Here is a 21,720-nt window from a genome sequence, read left to right on the forward strand (position 1 = left end):
ATAGCCAATGTTGTTCCTCTGTTTAAGAAGGGTAGCAAGGATAATCCCGGGAACTACAGGCCAGTGAGCCTTACTTCAGTGGTAGGGAAATTACTGGAGAGAATTCTTCGAGACAGGATCTACTCCCATTTGGAAGCAAATGGACGTATTAGTGAGAGGCAGCACGGTTTTGTGAAGGGAAGGTCGTGTCTCACTAACTTGATAGAGTTTTTCGAGGAGGTCACTAAGATGATTGATGCAGGTAGGGCAGTAGATGTTGTCTATATGGACTTCAGTAAGGCCTTTGACAAGGTCCCTCATGGTAGACTAGTACAAAAGGTGAAGTCACACGGGATCAGGGGTGAACTGGCAAGGTGGATACAGAACTGGCTAGGCCATAGAAGGCAGAGGGTAGCAATGGAGGGATGCTTTTCTCATTGGAGGGCTGTGACCAGTGGTGTTCCACAGGGATCAGTGCTGGGACCTTTGCTCTTTGTAATATATATAAATGATTTGGAGGAAAATGTAACTGGTCTGATTAGTAAGTTTGCAGACGACACAAAGGTTGGTGGAATTGCGGATAGCGATGAGGACTGTCTGAGGATACAGCAGGATTTAGATTGTCTGGAGACTTGGGCGGAGAGATGGCAGATGGAGTTTAATCCGGACAAATGTGAGGTAATGCATTTTGGAAGGGCTAATGCAGGTAGGGAATATACAGTGAATGGTAGAACCCTCAAGAGTATTGAAAGTCAAAGAGATCTAGGAGTACAGGTCCACAGGTCATTGAAAGGGGCAACACAGGTGGAGAAGGTAGCCAAGAAGGCATACGGCATGCTTGCCTTCATTGGCCGGGGCATTGAGTATAAGAATTGGCAAGTCATGTTGCAGCTGTATAGAACCTTAGTTAGGCCACACTTGGAGTATAGTGTTCAATTCTGGTCGCCACACTACCAGAAGGATGTGGAGGCTTTAGAGAGGGTGCAGAAGAGATTTACCAGAATGTTGCCTGGTATGGAGGGCATAAGCTATGAGGAGCGATTGAATAAACTCGGTTTGTTCTCACTGGAACGAAGGAGGTTGAGGGGCGACCTGATAGAGGTATACAAAATTATGAGGGGCATAGACAGAGTGGATAGTCAGAGGCTTTTCCCCAGGGTAGAGGGGTCAATTACTAGGGGGCATAGGTTTAAGGTGAGAGGGGCAAAGTTTAGAGTAGATGTACGAGGCAAGTTTTTTACGCAGAGGGTAGTGGGTGCCTGGAACTCACTACCGGAGGAGGTAGTGGAAGCAGGGACGATAGGGACATTTAAGGGGCATCTTGACAAATATATGAATAGGATGGGAATAGAAGGATACGGACCCAGGAAGTGTAGAAGATTGTAGTTTAGTCGGGCAGTATGGTCGGCACGGGCTTGGAGGGCCGAAGGGCCTGTTCCTGTGCTGTACATTTCTTTGTTCTTTGTTATGAGGAGAAACTTATTTTATGCAGCGAGTGGTTAGGATCTGGAATGCTCTGCCTGAAGTATGGTGGAGGCAAATTCAATCAAGGCCTTCATGAGGAAATTGGGGAATTAAAAGGAAGAATTTGGAGGATTACAGGGAAAGGATATATGGGAGTGACAGTAGGTGAATTGTTCTTGCAGTGAGCCTGCATAGACACGATAGGACAACGCCTCCTTCTGTGCTGTAACCATTCTATGATTCTATGGTGGGGGTAATGATGACATGCGTAGGGTAGATTTAGCATGGAACCATTATCGAACTGTAATCATGGGGGAGAATGGTAAATACACATTGTCTGGATTGGAGTAATTTGACTCTACAGCCAGAGTTTCATTCACAATTTTCTTTTTAAAAAAATAAATAAATTTGGAGTACCCAATTCATTTTTTCCAATTAAGGGGCAATTTAGCGTGGCCAATCCACCTAGCCTGCACATCTTCGGTTGTGGGGGCGATACTTGCGCAAACACTGGGAGAATGTGTAAACTCCACATGGACAAGGATCGAACCTGGGACCTCGGTGCCGTGAGACAGCAGGGCTAACCCACTGCACCACGTGCTGCCACTTTGTTGCTTTTCTGATCGAAATCTATTGACCTGTTTTCCCCTCCGCTAGCCCCGATGGACTTACAGATAGTCACATTCTCTTAACTGTGCAATAGAGGTATTAAAGTTGGCAGCTCCCTGCAAGAAAACTTGCTGACTTCGAATGAAGGTGTCCCTTCCATTTTCAGTGTGGCATTTAAAAGACTTACTTAAAACAAAGCAAAAATAGGAGAAACTGGACAAAAATGTTGTTTCTGTCACTCGTAAATGCAGATTCTGATTTGCTCAATTGTGTGTTAACTGCCTTGTTCTTTTATCTTACTTCCAGTGTGAAGCATATCACCTGTCCATTACTGATTCTTCATGCTGAAGATGATGCCGTCATCCCCTTTCACCTGGGAAGAAAGGTGGGTCACGTCTGCAAGGCCCAAACTACCTTCCGGCGCTTGAGTGAACTTGTAATGATTTTTGTATTAGATTCATTTCTTTCTCTAATTGAAACTTTGCAACCTACAGTTTTGCAAGTGCAAGATTGTGATGAGGGGCCAATGAGGTTTTTAATAATTCTGTCCATAATGTTAATTTCCAGGCTTAAAAATAGCTTGCATCTGGCTACAGAGACTTGTAATCCAGGGTGACATTCCCAGTGTAGAACTGAGGCAGTGCTGCACTATTGCAGGTGCCATATTTTGGATGAGAGGTTGAACTACAATCCTGTCTACCCTCTATGGTGGAAGTAAAAAAACAAATTCCATGCCACTATTCAGAGAAGGGCAGGAGAATTTTTCTCAATGTCCTGGACAATTGTTCCCCTCATCCAACACCTAAAACAGGTAACCTGGTCATTATAACATTGTTGTTAGTGGGAGCTTGCTGTGTCCATATTGGCTAATCCTGCACTACAGCAGTGAACACCCTTCAAAAATACTTCATTAGCTGTAATGTGTTTCGGGAAATCACGAATTTGCAAAATAATTAAAAGTTTGCCATTTTTTATCTAACTATAAATTCTTTATTAAAATTAATTTAGATGAGTTAATTAAGTTACCACTTGCACTTACGTACCTGCTGCTAGTCAGATTTTCAGTGCAACTTCTAAAAATAAGTGCAAAGAAAAATAAATCATTCACAGTTTATCAGTTGGAAAAGATTTCTTCGAGGTTAGAGTTACGCTAAAGTAGTGGCAGCTACAGTTATTTTTAATTCATCCCCATTTGGAAAGCCTCATCCCCTGGGACTAGTCAGTACCGAATCGCAGTACTGAGCATTCAGTTTGTCTAAGTTGTATTGATCTTCAGTGATTTCAAAATAGCTTTAATATACCTATTCATATTATGGGTTTGGCCTCGGATGGAGCAACTGTATCCAATTCTGCACACCGAACCTTGGAGAGGATGAGAGACTTTGAGCGAGTACACGGAAGATTATTAGAATGGTTCCACAGATGAGGAATCTTTTTAAGCAGTTCCTTGGAATCGAGGATGATTTCCCTCCACTCTGCTCTGATGAGTTCTGAGATGATTGATGAGTCCCATGTGCAATCTGAAGACCCTGCCACATAAGGCAGGCGGTGCTTCGACGGTCAGGTAGTTGAGGTGTTGGGAAATTTTTTTTAAAAAAAGTATTTTTATTCAAATTTTCAATATTTTCAACATTTGTACAATACACAACCTCACCCCTACCCCCCCCCCCCCCCCCCCCCCACCTACCCCTTCACGGCAACCAGATCCCCAAAATGTAAGACAAATAAACCCCATATCTGGGGGAACCCCTCATCCACCCCCCTCATCCACCCCTCTCAGAGCAAATTTCACCTTCTACAAACACAGGAACTCCATTAGATCGCGCAGGGGCGGGGGAAGCTGACCTCCACCCTAACAGAACCGACCTGTGAGTAATCAATAAGGCAAAGGCTAAAACATCTGCCCCTGCTCCCATCTACAACTCCAGCAGGTCTGATACCCCGTATATGGCCTCCAGGGGACCCAGCTCCAAATCCATGCGCAGAACCTTGGACAAGGTGCTGAAAAACCACCCCCAAAATTTCTCCAACTTTGGGCAGGACCGGAACATATGGAGATGATTGACTGGGCCCCTCCCACACCGCTTGCAGCTATCCTTCAACCCAATCAAACTGCCGGCTCAACCTCGCCTTCTTTAAGTGTGCCCTATACACCACTTTCAATTTAATCAACCCCAGTCTCGCACACAAGGTCGAAGCATTGACACTTTGCACCATAATCTTCCCTCCAACACCATACCCAACTCTTCCTCCCACATGGCCTTAATCCCTTCCATGGACTCCATGTCCTCCTTCATTAATCCTACCGTAGATCACCCAAAAGACCCCACTCTCTAGTCCCATCCCACCGACTGCGCCTCCTCCAACAACGAGGAGGACGGTGCCACTGGAAAGTTCGGAAAGATCTTTCTTGCAAAATTCTGCACATGCATTTACCTGAAGCCCTCCTCACACTGGAGCCCAGACTTCACCCCTACTCCTCCAAGCTTGCGAACCACCCTTTCAAAAACAGATCCTTCATCTCTTTCTTCCCTTTCTCCTCCCATCCCCAGAACCTCGTATCCTTCCTCCCTGGCTCAAACCCATGGTTCCCTCTCATCAGCATCAGCATCGATTCTGGCTTGGGTCACTGTCTGTGCGGAGTCTGCACATCCTCCCCGTGTGTGCGTGGGTTTCCTCCGGGTGCTCCGGTTTCTTCCCACAATCCGAAGATGTGCAGGTTAGGTGGATTGGCCATGATAAATTGCCCTTAGTGTCCAAAGTTGCCCTTAGTGTTGGGTGGAGGTGTTGACCTTGGGTAGGGTGCTCTTTCCAAGAGCCATTGCAGACTCAATGGGCCGAATGGCCTCCTTCTGCACTGTAAATTCTATGATAATCTATGATATTCCTGCGTTTCTTTCTCCTGCAAGTGTTTATCCAATTTTGCTTTGAAGGCTCATAATTTTGTCTGGGATGAGTGCAGAAGGGCCAATGCTGGGAAGATGGGGGGAATATCCTAAAAAAGATCAAAATGAATATATATATTTTTTATTTAATAATTTTAGAGTACCCAATTCTTTTTTTTTTCCAATTAAGGGGCAGTTTTGTGTGGCCAATCCACCTACCCTGCACACCTTTGCATTGTGGGGTTAAGACCCACGCAGACACGGGGAGAATGTGCAAACTCCACGCGGACAGTGACCCAGGTCCAGGATTGAACCCAGGTCCTCAGCAGCATGAGGCAGCAGTGCTAACCACTGCAGCACCATGCCGCCCCCAGAATGAATAATGAGAGACTTCCAAAACAGATCACATGTGCAATAAATATTACCAAAGTCAGTGGACCAGTAAATGTTGCCTCGCCCTCAGATTCTTGCGTATTCTTTCGAAAAGTAGCATATGTACATTTGTTGTGTTCGCAGTATGCATACAAAAGACTATGCTGATCGCCACAGCAGCTGTATTGGGAGGTGGGGGTATATGGTGCCTTAATAAGACACTGAATAAGTTTTACGACTACCGAGTTATCTAAGCTGACTTTTTGTTTAGTTCAATCTTTCTCATTTAGCATCCTCAAACGTCACTTGAGTAGGCCCTGGTCTGGGGTATAGGCTGTGTTCATGGAATGACAACTTTTGAAAGCAATGATCTTTCTTGGTTCCATCAGCATTTAAAATGTTTTGTTTCTCCACAGCTTTATGACATTGCATCATCTCAGAGAAGTAGGAAAGTACAATTTATTCCCTTCCACAAAGACCTTGGCTACAGACACAAGTACATATACAAGAGCCCACAGCTCCCTCAAATATTAAGGTAAATGTACTCTTGCTATAACAATAACCAGGGGCTGGTTTAGCACAGTGAACTAAACAGCTGGCTTGTAATGCAGCACAAAGCCAGCAGTGCGGGTTCAATTCCCGTACCGGCCTCTCCGAATAGGCACCGGAATGTGGAGACTAGGGGCTTTTCACAGTAACTTCACTGAAGTCTACTTGTGACAATAAGCTATTATTATTATTATTAATGACCTCTCGCTATTCCACTTCTGTCTGTCCCAGCATCTCTTTTATTAGGTAAGGATATAATGGGGTAATGCAGCTAAGGTGGGTTATTGAAATTCTGATAGAAGCAGGAGTAGACAATATCACTCTTTGAGCCTCCTCTGCCATTCAGTATGATAATGGCTCACGTGTCTCTTGATTCGCTGAGAGATCAAAAATCTGTCAATCATAGCCTCTGTGGTTCACAATTCCAAAGAATCACAATCCTCTTGGTGAAAATATTTATCTTAATCTCAGTCCAAAATGACCCACCCTTTAATCTGAACACCCTTGTGTTCTCTAAATTTCCAGCCAGGCGAAGCCACCACTGTGTCTACCCTGTCAAGCTCCCTTCACAATCTTGAATATTTCAGTGAGATCGTCTCACATACTTCTAAACTCCAGAGAGTCTAGGCTCAATTTGCTATGCCTCTCACCATAGCACAACTCTCCCATCCAGGTACCAATGTAGTGAACCTTCACCGTACCGCATCCAAGACAAAAATATCCTCCTTTTGGCTAAAACTGCACACATTGCAAGTCCAAAGCCCAAAACAACTGTAACAAGAAGGTAGCAAGATTACCTTCTTGTCAAACTCCAGTCCCTTTGCAATAAAAGCATCATTACATTTGCCTTCTTAATTGCTTGTGCATCTGTATGCTAGCTTTTTATGTTCCTTGTAAAAGTACCCTTATTTCTGAACATCAACATTAAAAAGTTCCGAGCCCTTAAAAAAAACCCACTCTGTTTATTTTTACCGGACTGAATAGCATCACCCTTTCCCACATTACACTTCATTCGCCCACTCACTTAAACTGTAAGAGTTGAGGCCTGAGCACTGAACTTTGTGGCATTCCTCTCATTTAGAACCTGCCAACTTGGAAAAATGCCTTGTGTATCTCAACTCCCTGCTTCCTATTTACCTCCGGCCATGCTGATATCTCTCTCTCTCTCTCTCTCTCTCTCTCTCTCTCTCTCCCTCTTCCCCCCCCCCCCCCAAAAAAAAAATCCAAGAGCCTTATTTTGCCAATAATATATTGTGTGGCGTCTTACGGAAAACCTTTTGGAAATCCAAGTATGCTACATCTACTGGCCCCTCTTTATCTACTTTACTCATACTATATTCTCAAAAGCTCTCATAAATTTGTCAAACACTACTCTTCCTTTGCCTAGAACCAGGTTGCCTCTGTCTGATCATCCTATGGTTTTCTAAGTGCATGGTTATGACATCCTTTAAATAGATTCCAGCATTTCCCTGACAACTGATGGCAGGCTGTTTAATTGTCCCCGTTTTCCTTCTCCCTCCATTTTTTTTTTTGAATGGCAGTGTTGCATTTGCCAACTTCCAATCCATTGCAACTACCATTCTCAATTTTAGGGAATTCGGGAAAATTGTCATCAGTGCATCCACTATCGCTGCAACTCTATTGGATCCCCAGAGTTGTCTTCTACTATTCTTTCATGGTCTGAGTGTGTCGCTGGCAATGCCAATATTTGTTGCTCATCCCTAATTGCCTAGAGATGGTGGTGATGAACTGTTGCAGTCTGCCTGACATAGGTACATCTAGTTATATGTTAGGTAGGGAATTCCAGCATTTGATCAAGCAACAGTAAAGGAACGTCGGGTCATCCAGTTCCATGTCAGGAAGGTATGTGGCTTGGAGGGGAACTTGCAGACACAGTGCGATTCAGTATCTGAGGGCATCAGGTCCTGGCGATTTGTCAGCTCTAGTCCCTCAAATTTCTCTAATACTTTTTCTCTGCTAATATTAATTACTTATATTCCTCAAGATTACTATCCCCTTAGTTACTCTCTATTTCTTGTATGTAATTTGTGTTTTTTGTACTGTGAAGGCAGATGCAAAATATTTGTTCGTGATCTCTACAATTTTCACATACCCTGTGACCAACATTTACTTCCGTTACTGTCTTTTTTTTATGTACTCCTAAAAGCTCTTCCAATAGCACGGTAGCATTGTGGATAGCACAATTGCTTCACAGCTCCAGGGTCCCAGGTTCGATTCCGGCTTGGGTCACTGTCTGTGCGGAGTCAGCACATCCTCCCCGTGTGTGCGTGGGTTTCCTCCGGGTGCTCCGGTTTCTTCCCACAGTCCAAAGATGTGCAGGTTAGGTGGATTGGCCATGATAAATTGTCCTTAGTATATAAAATTGCCCTTAGTGTTGGGTGGGGTTACTGGGTTATGGGGATAGGGTGGGGATGTTGACCTTGGGTAGGGTGCTCTTTCCAAGAGCTGGTGCAGACTCGACGGGCCGAATGGCCTCCTTCTGCACTGTAAATTCTATCTATGATATGTTTCTATATTCCTGGTTGGTTTGCCTTCATTGCATTTTCTTCTCCCCTTTTTATCAACATATTGGTGGTCCTTTGCTGCTTTCTAAAACACTCAATTCTCTGACTTGCTACCATACTTCAAAATGTTGTACACCTCTTCTTTTAATCTAATAGTATCCTTAACTTTCCAAGTAAGCCATGGGTTGATCTTTCTCGAGGTTTTTTTTTCATGAAACAAATATTTTTTGGACATTTTGAATCATTTAAAATATTTTCCAAAGTTCACTTGCCGCCATACCTCTTTGTCTATTGACCCAATAAACCTCTTGCCTCGTATGTATGTGATTGGCTTAGTTTAAATAAGATTCTTGATTTGGCCTTGGATATGTCTCAAACATAATATCCAAATTAATTGTATATAATTACTTTTTCCCAGTAAAATTTTAACTGTGAGATTACTAATTAACATTTCCTGATTATGCAATACTAGATGTAAAATAGCTTAGTCCCTACTTGAATTCATCAAACCGTAGAATCCCTACAGTGCAGAAGGCGACCATTTGGCCCATCTGGTCTGCACCGACCCTCTGAAAGAGCACCCTATCTAGGCCTACATGCATTCAGATAAAGAGATTTTAATTTTTAACTATTCTTTGCATGGGCTTTATTTGCTTATGAACTATTACCATTGTAATTGCTGGTTAGCGCAGCAGTTTGGCATGGGATGCCAATGCTGGAAACAACATTCCCGATGGCACGTGGGAATTTTGTGCGTGGTATTTGTGGCAGAACTTGCCTTTTAAGATTGACCTCTCCAGCTGTCAGCAGAGGTGTGCTGTATGAAACCACCACATCTGAAATGGGATTTGTTTACTGTGCGTCCATTTTTTATAGATGGGAGAATGCGAACAAAAAGTATCGTTCAACATTCTGTCCCTTCTTGTCCCACTCTACTTGTCTTCAATCAAGTCACCACAGTGCTCTGTTGCCTCAAATTTTCTTTTTCGATTTCTAAATCTCTTTCCCCATGGCCCCTCCCCTTTAAAATGTAAAAATGTGATTGGCCAGAACAATAATACCAGCCTGGTTGATGTCGCGCGCATTCCAACAATGTTATGATCCAGTTAAATCGTGGAGCAAGTTCGAGGAACTGAATGGCCTATTCTTGATCTTATGATCCTCCGATTACTTCTGTCCTCTCAAGGTCACCTTTGCAGTATCCTATCCATTCATCAGCACAAGGCTAACTTCTTAGTTGGATCGGTGTGTGTGGCAATGACAATTTACGAGTGGTTTCTGGCCTAAAAATGTTTGAAATGGTTGGTGCTTGCAGAAAGAGCCTGAAAACTGTTGACACAACCAACGGTAGTTCCAATATGCTTGCGTTCAGGAGACCATCTCCATTGACTTATTCAATGAATGGCCTGACACTGGGTAGTTCCAAGGAACAAGGGGACCTTGGCGTGTTCGTCCGTAGATCTCTGAAGGCAGAAGGGAAGATTAATAGGGTGGTGAAAAAGGCATATGGGATGCTTGCCTTTATCAATCAGGGCATAGATTACAAAAACAGTGAGGTGGAGTTGTATAGAACCTTGGTGAGGCCACAGCTGGAGTACTGTGTGCAAACATTGTAGGAAGGATGTGATTGCACTGGAGGGGGTGCAGAGGATATTCACCACGATGTTGCCTGGATGGAATATTGGGATAGGCTTGGGTTGTTTTTGCTGAAGCAGAAGAAGACTGAGGGGTGACCTGATCAAGGTGTAGAGATTGTGAGGGACATGGGCGGGGTGGATAGGGAGCAGCTGTTCCTCTTAGTTGAAAGGTCAGTTACGAAGGGGCACAAGTTAAGGACAGGCCATGAGATTTAGGGAGGATTTGAGGCAAAACTTTTTACCCAGAGGGTGGTGACAGTCTGGAATGTACTGCCTGGGAGGGTGGTAGAGACTGGTTGCCTCGCATCCTTTAAAAGGTATATGGATGAGGGCAGCATGTGGCGCATTGGGACTGCGGCGCTGAGGACCCAGGTTTGAATCCCGGCCCTGGGTCGCTGTCCGTGTAGAGTTTGCACATTCTCCCCATGTCTGCGCAGGTTTCACCCCCACAACCCAATGATGTGCAGGTTAGGTGGATTGGCCACGTTAAATTGCCCCTTAATTGGAAAATAAATAAATAAATAATTGGGTACTTGGGAAAAAAAAATTAAAAAATTTTAAGTACCTGGATGAGCACTTGGCATGTCATAACATTCAAGGCTTTGGGCCAAGTGCTGGTAAATGGGATTAGCCAGGCAGGTCAGGTGATTTTCATGTATTGGTGCAGACTTGATGCTACTGGACTATTATTCTGTGGCTAACTTTCAAACTTTCTTTACTTTATCAGTGCAGTAGCCTCTAGAAGAGAAAAGAGAGGGACAAACATTGTTGAGTGTGGGAGAAGACGAGAAAATGCAAGGAATCTGCTTTGGGTTGAAAGATCTTCTCGATTTTAGGAAGTACACCAGGCATCTTCCTGTTTAGGCAGTAGGAAAGAGATTGAAACCACATCTGAGGGGAGGGCGGGAAAGAAATACAGAGTTTTGTACAGACTGTGTGGCTGAGAAAAGTGTGTTCGAGCTATCTTATTGTGGGGATAGTTTGTGATAGGAGGGGGAGCGATATTGCTGTTGACTATGCTGGTGACAATTCTAGCTTTACAAGAAACGGATTAAAGGATGTTGTCAGGGTTTTGGGAGCACTTGTTATAAAACAACATCACTCTACTTCACCGTGAGTAAGCCACTAGTAATATAAATGTTTGTGAGTTGTTATAAATTACTTTCTTTCTCTTGACCCAGGAGGTTCTTAAGTGACCCAAACTCCCATCAGTAATGAGGTGGACCACAGTGAACAGATACATCTTTGGAGCTGCATGAAGACTTCAGTTTACGTTAAGCAACTTGCATGACTTCTGTTGATTTGCATTCTACAAACCAATTTCATTTGAACACAAAAACAAAATGATTCTGCTTGGATTTTTTTTTTGTCATGCATGAGGGAGCTCCACAGCACAGCTGAAGAACAAAAGTGTAAGACTTAATTAATACTTGAGAGTTTAGTTCTTGGCATAAAAAAAATGAAGGCATACTTTTTTTTTTCATAACCTCAATCATGGAATTCTTACAGACAGAAAAAGTGAAAAATATTTAATTTTCTAAAGTGCAAAAAATAAATGATAGATGATCAGGGTAATTTCAAAATATGATTTTCAATCATCACCCTCCCATTTGTTGCTCCTGAATTAAGGGTCTTTATTTCTAACTGCGGGACTTTTATTTTTGCGAGATCAGACCTGTTTATTTCTTAAGCCCAATAGTGTTGCATGCACCAATGGACATGCCTTTTCAGTTCTGTTGTGCCGGGTGAAGGTTTTATGATGAAATGTTACTCATAAGATGTAATAACCTCCCTGCAATTCAGTTTGGTGCAAAGATTTTTTTGAAGGTTCGTATCTTTAGACTGAGTTCAGATGAGTCTGTCTCAGTATATTAACATCAAAGTATTCAAGTAGACAAATGTCAGCTGTAAACAATGGCATTATCTAGTATATTAAACAAATAATGTGTCTGTCTTCCTATTTCATGCCCAGTGTCTGCCTCTTGCTAATGTTGTGACCTCCTTCAAAACGAATGGGGTAGGTGGGAGCGGCAACTGTGTATATCAATCAGATGAAGATGACTGGCTGTTTGTAATTATCCTATGAAAGCTTACTGAGCAATCTCCTCCCAGTTCCTGGTGGGTCTAAGCCCTACCGCACAAAATGGACAACCTTGCTCAGGGAGGCCATAATGATATCTGGAGTGGGAAGCAGGAAAGATCCATCTATTGGTAGTCATTTGAGGTTGGAATACCTTGTATTATATAGCTGACTGTGCTGTTCCTGACCTAGGAGACATTGATGCTGACAGGAGCGATAGAATTGATCAAATTATTTAGATCCCCATCATTTTGATGAGCACAAAGTTCCACCCAATATTTCTTTAAATACTTAAAACTGAATCAAATGTTGACCTGTCTTTGCATCAATTGCACCACTATGAGACTGTAAGGTGCCCTCATGAATCCGGGTAGTTTGAGAAGTCTGGAAAAGATTTCAAATGTGATGTAGGCTTTGGAAGCAGACTGGGCGTTAGTATGATCAGTAGAACAAACCAAAAGAATTGCAACTAACTGTCCTGCTTATTACTTGTATTGTGAACTGTTAACACAGTGTTGCCTATGCACTTGTAGTACACCAAGCAACTCTACAGCTGTAACAATACTAGTGTGGAATATGTGTTAAATTACTGGTTGGCTTCTGGGAAACAACGTAACATGCTACTACTGTTGAAATAAAATCAGTTTCTGTAAAATATGTTCTGAACAAAATATATGCACCAATGTAAATAATATTCATTATTAAAACGAGCAGAACTCGTATTAACACAATGTTACAATGAAGAATAGAAATGATTGCCTAGTTTGCAGTCATTAAGAGAAAGCAGACTCCTTGCATAGATGCATAGTACAGCTTATTTATTAAACATTTACAAAATTGTCTAAAACAGCTCAGAATAAAATTAAAACTTGGAAACACTGGAAAGCTGTAATGAAAATAGAAAATTCTGGGAAAAAACACAATTGAACTGTTAGCCGTAAGAAAGCAAAAGATGACAAGTTACTGTTTCAGTATCACTCGGTAAAACAATAATCTGTTTTGTATTTCTCAGATTTGTCCGTTTCTGAAATTGTTTTAGCGAAAATCATATTGACAGGTTTCAACAATTGAAAAGAGGTTTTCTGTCCTTCCAAGAGGAGCAGGGTAGAATTCCTCCACTAGCAGGACCAAAAGTGTTATAGCTTCAAGAAGGATATGTCGCCAGCCCTTTCCGCTGGTATAAGATTATGTAGAATTGTACAGCACAGGCCAGCAGTGTTTATGCTCCACGTGAACCTCCTTCCATTATTCTTCTTTTCACCCTATCCTTCAGATCCTATTCCTTTCTGCCTCATGTACTTGATGGCTTGATGGGATTATCTAAGGCCACCTAGCAAAGGTGTGTGAGCAAGATCTGTCACTGTGTCTCTGAAGTGGAAATCTATCTTTACTGGCCCTTGGCTTCAAGAAGCAGTGATTCAAATGGATGTTACTTCTATTTCCGGTGTACATGTTCTGGGGAAATAACAGGGATCCAAGTCAGGGTCTGGGGCCCAAGAAATTTGACTTACTTTAACTTTAATTTATCTTTTGCTGATGAACTGTGCTATTGATCCGATGTGGTTGATCCTTGGGCATCTGGACTTGAATTTTATTTTCCCAATCCCCATCTGCCAAAAATGGAGTTTAACAAGATATTGTCATGTACCAGCTCCGACATGTATACATGCCAAATAAAAACATAGAAAAAATGTCTTGCATGGATAGTTGATTAGCTATTGTGCTGAAGAATTCCCGAGTAGAAATCTGGCATGTGTTCTCCTGAATACTTACTATACACGTTTCTGAAGCAGTTCTGAAAACAACCATGATATCATCCTTGGCTCATTTGCAACATTGTCACCTCCTGAGAGAGCAGGTTGTGGGAGCCTGGAGAGCACAAAACACCAGTGCAGTGTTGACTCTGAGAGGCTGAGTTGTTCAACCAAGGTACTATCTGCCCTCTTCAGATGGACGCAAGATCCCATTCAGTATTTTGAATGGGGAGAACAAAGAAAAGTACAGCACAGGAACAGGCCCTTCGGCCCTCCAAGCCTGCGCCGACCATGCTGCCCGTCTAAACTAAAATCTTCTACATTTCCAGGGTCCATATCCCTCTATTCCCATCCTATTCATGTATTTGTCAGGATGCCCCTTAAACGTCACTCTCGTCCGTGCTTCCACCACCTCCTCCGGCAATGAGTTCCAGGCACTCACTACCCTCTGTGTAAAACAACTTACCTCGTACATTTCCTCTAAACCTTGGCCCTCGCACCTTAAACCTATGCTCCCTAGTAATTGACCCCTCTACCCTGGGAAAAGGTCTCTGACTATCCACTCTGTCTATGCTCCTCCTGGTCCTCAGCCCACGCTTCTGAAATATAGGATCTCATTGCCATCATTTATCTCATTGCTGTTTTTGCAGCTTTGTTCTGTACAATTTGACTGGTGCTTTCCTTGCATTACATCAGTGAGGACACTGCAAAAGTAACTTCATTAGCTGTAAAGTGCGTTGCATTGTTCTGAGGTTGTGAAAGGCACGATACACACTCGAGATTTCTTTTCACCCATTCATCATCTTCTAAGATATCCTACAGCCAACTTGCTTTATGCTTGAAACAATTACTCCAGGGTCTTAACAGTGGGTCCCGAGCAAGAGCACTCGCCTCTTGAGCTATAATGTTTCTGTTAATGTCCAAGACCAATAGCTGGGATTTTCTTAATGAGGCTACCATTTAACCTGTGCAACTATTTTTAATCACTTGCTTTGGTGGGACCCAGAGTCTTCTGGAAAAATGCTTTCCCACTTAATCATGTTGATTCTAGCAGCGGCAGCTGTATAGAAAATCAGGGCTACCAGTATTGGGTGCTACTGTCCATGGTTGTGTGAAACAGAAAGAGATCAATTATTACTTACTTTCTCATAAGTACAGCTCATTACAGGGTTGATTCAGATTATTTAATGGGAGGGCGGCACAATGGTGCAGTGGTTAGCACTTCTGCCTCATGCCACCAAGGACCCGGGTTCAATCCCGGCTCTGGGTCACTGACCGTATGGAGTTTGCACATTCTCCCTGAGTCTGCATGGGTCTCACCCCCAGAGTCTGCATGGGTCTCACCCCCAGAACCCAAAATGATGTGCAGGGTAGGTGAATTGGCCACGATAAATTGCCCCTTAATTGGGGGGGAAAAAACGAATTGGGACTCAAAAAAATGTAATGGTTAAACTTGTAATATAGCTTTGTAACAAAGGGTGACACTGTGGTTAGCACCACTGCCTCAGTGCCAGGGACCTCGGTTCAATTCTAACCATGCGTGACTGTGCATTTGCACGTTCTCCCCGTGTCTGCGTGGGTTTTCTCCGGGTGCTCCGGTTAAAGACGTGCAGGTTAGGTGAATTGGCCATGCTAAATTGTCCCTTAGTATCCAAAAGGTGGGGTTATGGGGATAGGACGGGGTAGGCCTAGGTGGGGTGTGCCTTCGGAGCAGACTTGATGGGCTGAATGGCCTCCTTCTGCACCATAGAAATTGATTCTATGATGATCTGTAATACACCCGGCCTCTGTGTGTCTGTTTTGGCGTTTGACATCTGCACTGAAACTCACTGCCAACTCTTACATGGAGCTGAAGTTGAATGAAAACTCCCCTTATCTTGTTTTTCAAAAGCGAGCAGGCCTGTTATTGTTCTCCACGAATCGTTGCTTAGTCATGAATTAAACATTTGTGCTTCCCACTTGTCAAAGTGCTCAAAACTCCCCCACATTAATTGAGTCACCTTCAGACATCTAATCTATGTTGAGGGAAATGCTTTATTAATTTAGAGGCTTTGCTGTGCAATTTGATGGAAGTATCATTTTTTTAATACATTTTTATTGGGTTTTTGAACAAAGTATATTTACCGTTATGTACACAGAATAAAATAAATATATGTGTATATATAGAAGAGAAGAAAACAAAACTGGTAGGATATTGTGCACTAGCTCAACAACGGCAACTCTGTACAATTAGTAATATTTTTTTAACACATAAGTAGGCACCTGTTTGTGTGGGGGGGGCGGGGGAGGGTAACATACACACTTGGATGCTGGAGAAACAATTACGTTAGTTATGTCCAATACAGAGAGGGCAATACGAGAATGGATCTGGTGTTGGCGGTGTTACTTGCTCCTCCTGGACGGTTTTCGTTGCCGTTGTCGTCTAGCGTTCACCTCCGCTTCGGCCGTTCGTCCCGTCTTTCGCCCGTATTTTCCTTGCTCTCTTACTGTATTTGCTAAGTTTGTCGTTTTCCGTGCTCTCCTTCCGGCTATCATTCCCTTGCCTCCCCCACCCCCTCTCTGGTTCCCCTCTATTGTTCCCTGTCTCTTTCCCCCCCCCTTCCTCTTCTGCTGTGGTTCGCCTTTCTTTTCTCTTAGGTTTAGCTAAGGTTTCGGGTTCTTGTTAAGTGGGCTCTAGGTACCACTTTTAATTGCGTCAGGTTGAGCCTTGCGCATGTGGAGGCAGAGTTGACCCTACGCAGTGCTTCGCTCCAGAGTCCCCACCCTATTTCAATCCCCAGGTCCTCCTCCCATTTCAGTACGGTTCGGCCCTTTTTACCAGTCGCTCATACATGTCGTTACAGTTCCCTTTATCTAGGATGCTTGCGTCCAGTAACTCTTCCAGTAATGTCTGTCGTGGCGGTTGTGGGTACGTCCTTGTCTCTTTTCGTAGGAAGTTTTTGAGTTGTACTTTAGCTCATTCCCCCAGGCTAGCTGGAATTTCTCCAGTTCGTCCAGTGTTGCGATCCTGCCGTCCGTATATAGGTCCCTAACTGTCAGTGTCCTTCCGTCCTGACCCCACTTTTAAAAGGTGGCATCAGTCAGCGCTGGTGTGATCCTATGGTTGTTGCAGATGGGAGCTTTGTCCGACATTTTGGTCAGGCCAAATTGCTGCTGTAGTTGATTGCTCTAGCGATCGAGCCATTAGCAATTGCTCTCAGAGCAGCAAAAAGCTGGAGGGGGATCCGAAGGGGCGGCAGAGAGCAGAGTCTCACTCTATGCAGATGACCTGCTCCTCTACATTTCGGACCCACAAAGCAGCATGGACGGAATCATCGTGCTCCTGAAAGAGTTTGGTGCCTTCCCAGGCTACAAACTCAACATAAGCAAAAGCGAGATCTTCCCGGTACACCCATAAGTAGAGGGGGCAGCACTAATGGGACTGCCGTTTAAACAAGCCCGATACAAATTCCGCTACCTGGGGATCCAAACAGCCCATGACTAGAAAGGGGTCCACAAAAGGAACCTCACCAGTCTGACAGAGGAAGTAAAAAAAAAAGGACCTGCAATGATGAAACACACTCCCACTCTCCCTCGCGGGGAGAGTCCAGATGATCAAAATGAACATACCGCCCAGGTACCCCTTCCTACTTAGTTACATCCCGATCTACATCCCCAAGGCCTTTTTCAAAGCAGTAGACAAACTAACCATGGCGTTCGTATGGGTGGGGGGGGGGGGGGGGGAAGAATGCTAGGATCCCAAAGAAGGGATCCAACAAAAAACAAAATCCAGGGAGGGGCTAGCCCTCCCAAACCTACAATTCCACCACTGGGCAGCAACAGCCGAGCAAATAAGGGGTTTGATCAAGGAGCCAGAAGTGGGTGCACGCGGAAGAGGCCTCCTGCAAGGGGATCTCCCTCCGGGCCCTTGCCACGGGCAGCACTCCCATCCCCAACCAAAGAACACTCCAGCAGCCCGGTGGTGATAGCCACCCTCCAGTCCTGGAAGCATTATCATTAAGCAACTAGGCAGCCAATTTACTTGAGAGTAGTATGTGTTCATTATATATTGGTATTTTGTTTATTGGTTACTTGCGATTCTATTTTTAAAAAAATCCAAAGTACATTCCACCTGATTAACTTCAGAGGCCTGGGATTCTTTTGAATAATGATGCAATTTAATAATTGAATGTTATTAATTCAAAGGTTAGAATGCTCTGGGAAGCTTCAATAAAAGTTGCACAATTGTGTCAGCTTGGATTTTAAAGATGAGCAATTGGAACCATGACTCAGCATCCAAACACCTCTGCTTGTGTTCTTGGGTGTGTATAAATGATGCTGAAGGAGAGGTTTTTGCATGCAGGCTGTGGTGTTGTTCATGTTTCACTAATGGTACACAACACAGCTATTCCAGCACTTTATCTGCTTATACCATTTAAAATACAGTAAGAGGTTTTACAACACCAGGTTAAAGTCCAACAGATTTATTTCGATTTCACTAGCTTTCGGAGCACTGCTCCTTCCTCAGGTGAAATGCATTTAAAATACATTAGCTCGCTAACCACTCCAGTTTAGTACAAAACAGAACTCTTTTTAAAAAAAATATTTTTTATTCTCCTTTTTCACATTTTCTCCCAAATTTACACCCACCAACAATAAACAATAATCAGTAATAAATATGTCAATCCCCATATCAATAACAACAATCCCAACCTCCCACCAAACCCCAAACATTAGCCCGCATGTTCACACAAACAAATGACAAAAAGGAATGAGGGATCTCCCATAGTCGCCATTAACACACACAGCCCCCCCTCCCCCCCAACCCTCCCACCCACATGCCCCAACGAATGTTCGATGTTATCTAGTTCTTGAAAGTGCATAATGAATAATGCCCATGAATTGCAGAACCCCTCCATCCTTCCCCTCAGTTCAAACTTAACCTTCTCAAGAGTCAAGAATCCCAACAGGTCCCCCCGCCACGCCAGGGCACAGGATGGAGAGGTTGCTCTCCATCCCAACAGGATCTGCCTTCAGGCGATCAACAAGGCGAAGGCTACAACATCTGCCTCCGCAACCGTTTCCAGCCCTGGCTTGTCCGACATCCCAAATATGGCCCCCCGGGGGCCCGGGTCCAGTTTCACGTGCACCACTTTAGAAATTACCCTAAAAATGTCCTTCCAGTAATCCTCTAGCTTTGGACAGGACCAAAACATATGAACGTGATTAGTGCCCCCCCCACCCCTCCCCCCCCGCAACATTCACACGCATCTTCTACTCCTTCAAAGAATCGGCTCATCCTCACCTTCGAGAGGTGTGCTCTGTATACCACCTTCAGCTGTATCAGCGCCAACCTCGCGCACGAGGTGGAGGCATTAACTCTCCGGAGCACCTCACACCACAACATCATCTCCATATCCTCGCCGAACTCTTCCTCCCACTTTGCTTTGATCCCTTCCAGTGGTGTCTTCGCCTCTTCCAAAATAGTTCCGTAAACCGCTGACACTACCCCCTTCTCCAGTCCCCCGTCGTCAGCACCTCCTCCAGCAAAGTGGAGGCCGGCTGCACCAGGAAGCTCTGTATCTCCTTTCTGCCAAACCTGCATGTATCTAAACATTTCCCCCTGCTCCAGCCCATACTTCACTTCCAGCTCCTTACATCCTGCAAACCGACCCCTAAGAAACATCTTTTAGTGTCTTAATCCCCTTCTCCTCCCATTTCTGAAAATTTCCATCCCACCTCAAATCTGTGGTTACCCCAAATCGGCATTTCCCTTGACCCAAGTATTGGCGAAACTGCCTCCAAATTCTCAATGAAGCTATTATTACTGGACTCCCTGAGTATTTCCCCGGGGCTATCGGGTGCAGCGCTGTTGCTAGTGCTTTCAATCCCAACTCCCTGCACAAACTCTCCTCCATTCTGACCCACTGGGAATCAACCCCTCTGACCCAGCTCCGCACCTTCTCCACATTCGCCGCCCAGTAGTAATACATCAGGTTCGGAAGACCCAAGCCCCTGCCTGCCTTCCCCTCTGTAACAGCACTTTTCTAACTCTGGCCACCTTCCCTCCCCATATGAACGAAGTAATCCTTCCCTCAATCTCTGAAAAAAGCCTTTGGCAGGAAAATCGGCAGGCATTGAGAAATAAACAGAAATCGCGGCAACACGTTCATTTTAACCGCCTGTACCCGACCCACCAGTGACAGAGGGAGACCATCCCACTTTGCCAGATCAGCTTTAACTCTCCCCACCAAACTAGAAATGTTGTACCTGCGGAACCCCCCCGCCCCCCCACTCCCGGGCAACCTGCACCCCCAGGTACCTAAAGTGACTCCTGCCTTCGGAATGGCAGCCCCCCCACCACTGCTCCGATCCCCGGCTGAGACATCACATAATATTCACTTTTGTCTAGATTTAGTTTGTACCCCGAGAAAGACCCAAACACTCGAAGCAGCTCCAATTCCCCCTATCGGCACACTCTGTTCCGACACGTATAACAGCAAGTCATTGGCATATAAGGACACCCTATGCTCTTATCTCCCCCCCCTCCCCCGCACTATTCCTTTCCATACCCCCGAACTTCTTAACGCGATGGCAAATGGCTCAATCGCGAGTGCAAACAGCAGGGGGCACATAGGGCATCCCTGCCTAGTCCCACAGTGGAGAGAAAAGTATCCCGAGCTGATGTTGTTCGTGCAGACACTCGCCCTCAGCTCCTCATATAGTAGCTTTACCCAGTTCACAAATCTTGGTCCAATCCCAAACCGCTCCAGAACTGCCATCAAGTACCCCCATTCCACCCGGTCAAATGCCTTCTCGGCGTCCAATGCCACAACCACCTCTGTTTCCTTCCTCTCTGCCGGTGCCTTAACGACGTTTAATACCCTTCTAATGTTTGAAAAGAGCTGCCTCCCTCTCACGAATCTTCACCTATCACCTTCGGGAGGCACTCTTCCAGCCTACCCGCCAGTACCTTTGCCAATACTTTTGCGTCCACATTCAGAAGTGATATGGGCCTATACGACCCACACTCCGTCGGATCTTTATCTTTTTTTAGCAACATGGAAATCGATGCCTGCCCCAAAGTTTGTGGCAACACCCCCTTCCCTATCGCCTCCTCAAACATCCCCACCATCAGGGGTGCCAGCTTATCCTTGAATTTTTTAATAATATTCAACCAGAAACCCATCCGGCCCTGCCACCTTCCCCGACTGCATCCTCCCAATTGCATCCTTTATCTCCTGCTCCACTATCGCTCCTTCTAATGTAGCCCTGTCCCCCCTTCCCTAACCTCGGGTACTCCAACCCATTTAGAAATTCCTGCATCTCCCGGCCTCCCCCAGGTGGCTCTGACCTGTACAACCTCTCAGAAAATTCCTCAAAAACCTTGTTAATCAGGTCCGGAGTCACCACCAACTTCCCTGCCCTATCCAACACCTGAACAATTTCCCTTACCGCTGCCTCCCTCCGGAGCTGACCTGCTGACATACTTATCTCCATGTTCGTAAACTGCACCCCTTGCTCGTCTCAGGTGGCGCACTGTCTTCCTGGCACGGTCAAAGCTCGCCTGTAGTTCCTCTTTTCCAGCTTCGCTGGGACCCCATCTTCTGCATAACTCCCATCTAACTCCAACATCTCAGCTATTACTCTCTGCCGCTCCAACCTCTCCTCTTTGTCCACCCTGGCCTTAAACAAAATCACCTCACCCCTCACCACTGCCTTTAGAGCCTCCCAGACAACTGCCTTCGACACCTCACCCGTACAGTTGAAACCTACATATTCCTCCAGCACAGACTATTTACATGACTATTATATCTGTATTTTCAGAATTATGTCATAATCTCCGCCTAGCTGCCGGAGGTTTTTTTTTGGCCAGATTTTGTACTA

The 21,720-nt window shown here is 44.7% G+C and overlaps 1 protein-coding gene across 1 annotated transcript in view; it reads left to right on the plus strand.

The window, feature by feature from the left end:
* abhd12 (abhydrolase domain containing 12, lysophospholipase) overlaps window positions 1-12,755 on the plus strand; it is a 168,221-nt gene extending 155,466 nt beyond the window's left edge. The window contains exons 11-13 of the mRNA XM_072504536.1: window positions 2,359-2,437; window positions 5,726-5,844; window positions 11,202-12,755. Coding sequence (XP_072360637.1) covers window positions 2,359-2,437; window positions 5,726-5,844; window positions 11,202-11,235 — 232 coding nt within the window. The 3' untranslated portion in view covers window positions 11,236-12,755. The remainder of the gene's footprint in view (window positions 1-2,358; window positions 2,438-5,725; window positions 5,845-11,201) is intronic.
* The last annotated feature ends 8,965 nt before the right edge of the window (window positions 12,756-21,720 follow it).

Source organism: Scyliorhinus torazame, chromosome 1 (genome assembly GCF_047496885.1).
Source record: "Scyliorhinus torazame isolate Kashiwa2021f chromosome 1, sScyTor2.1, whole genome shotgun sequence".
NCBI lineage: Eukaryota > Metazoa > Chordata > Chondrichthyes > Carcharhiniformes > Scyliorhinidae > Scyliorhinus > Scyliorhinus torazame.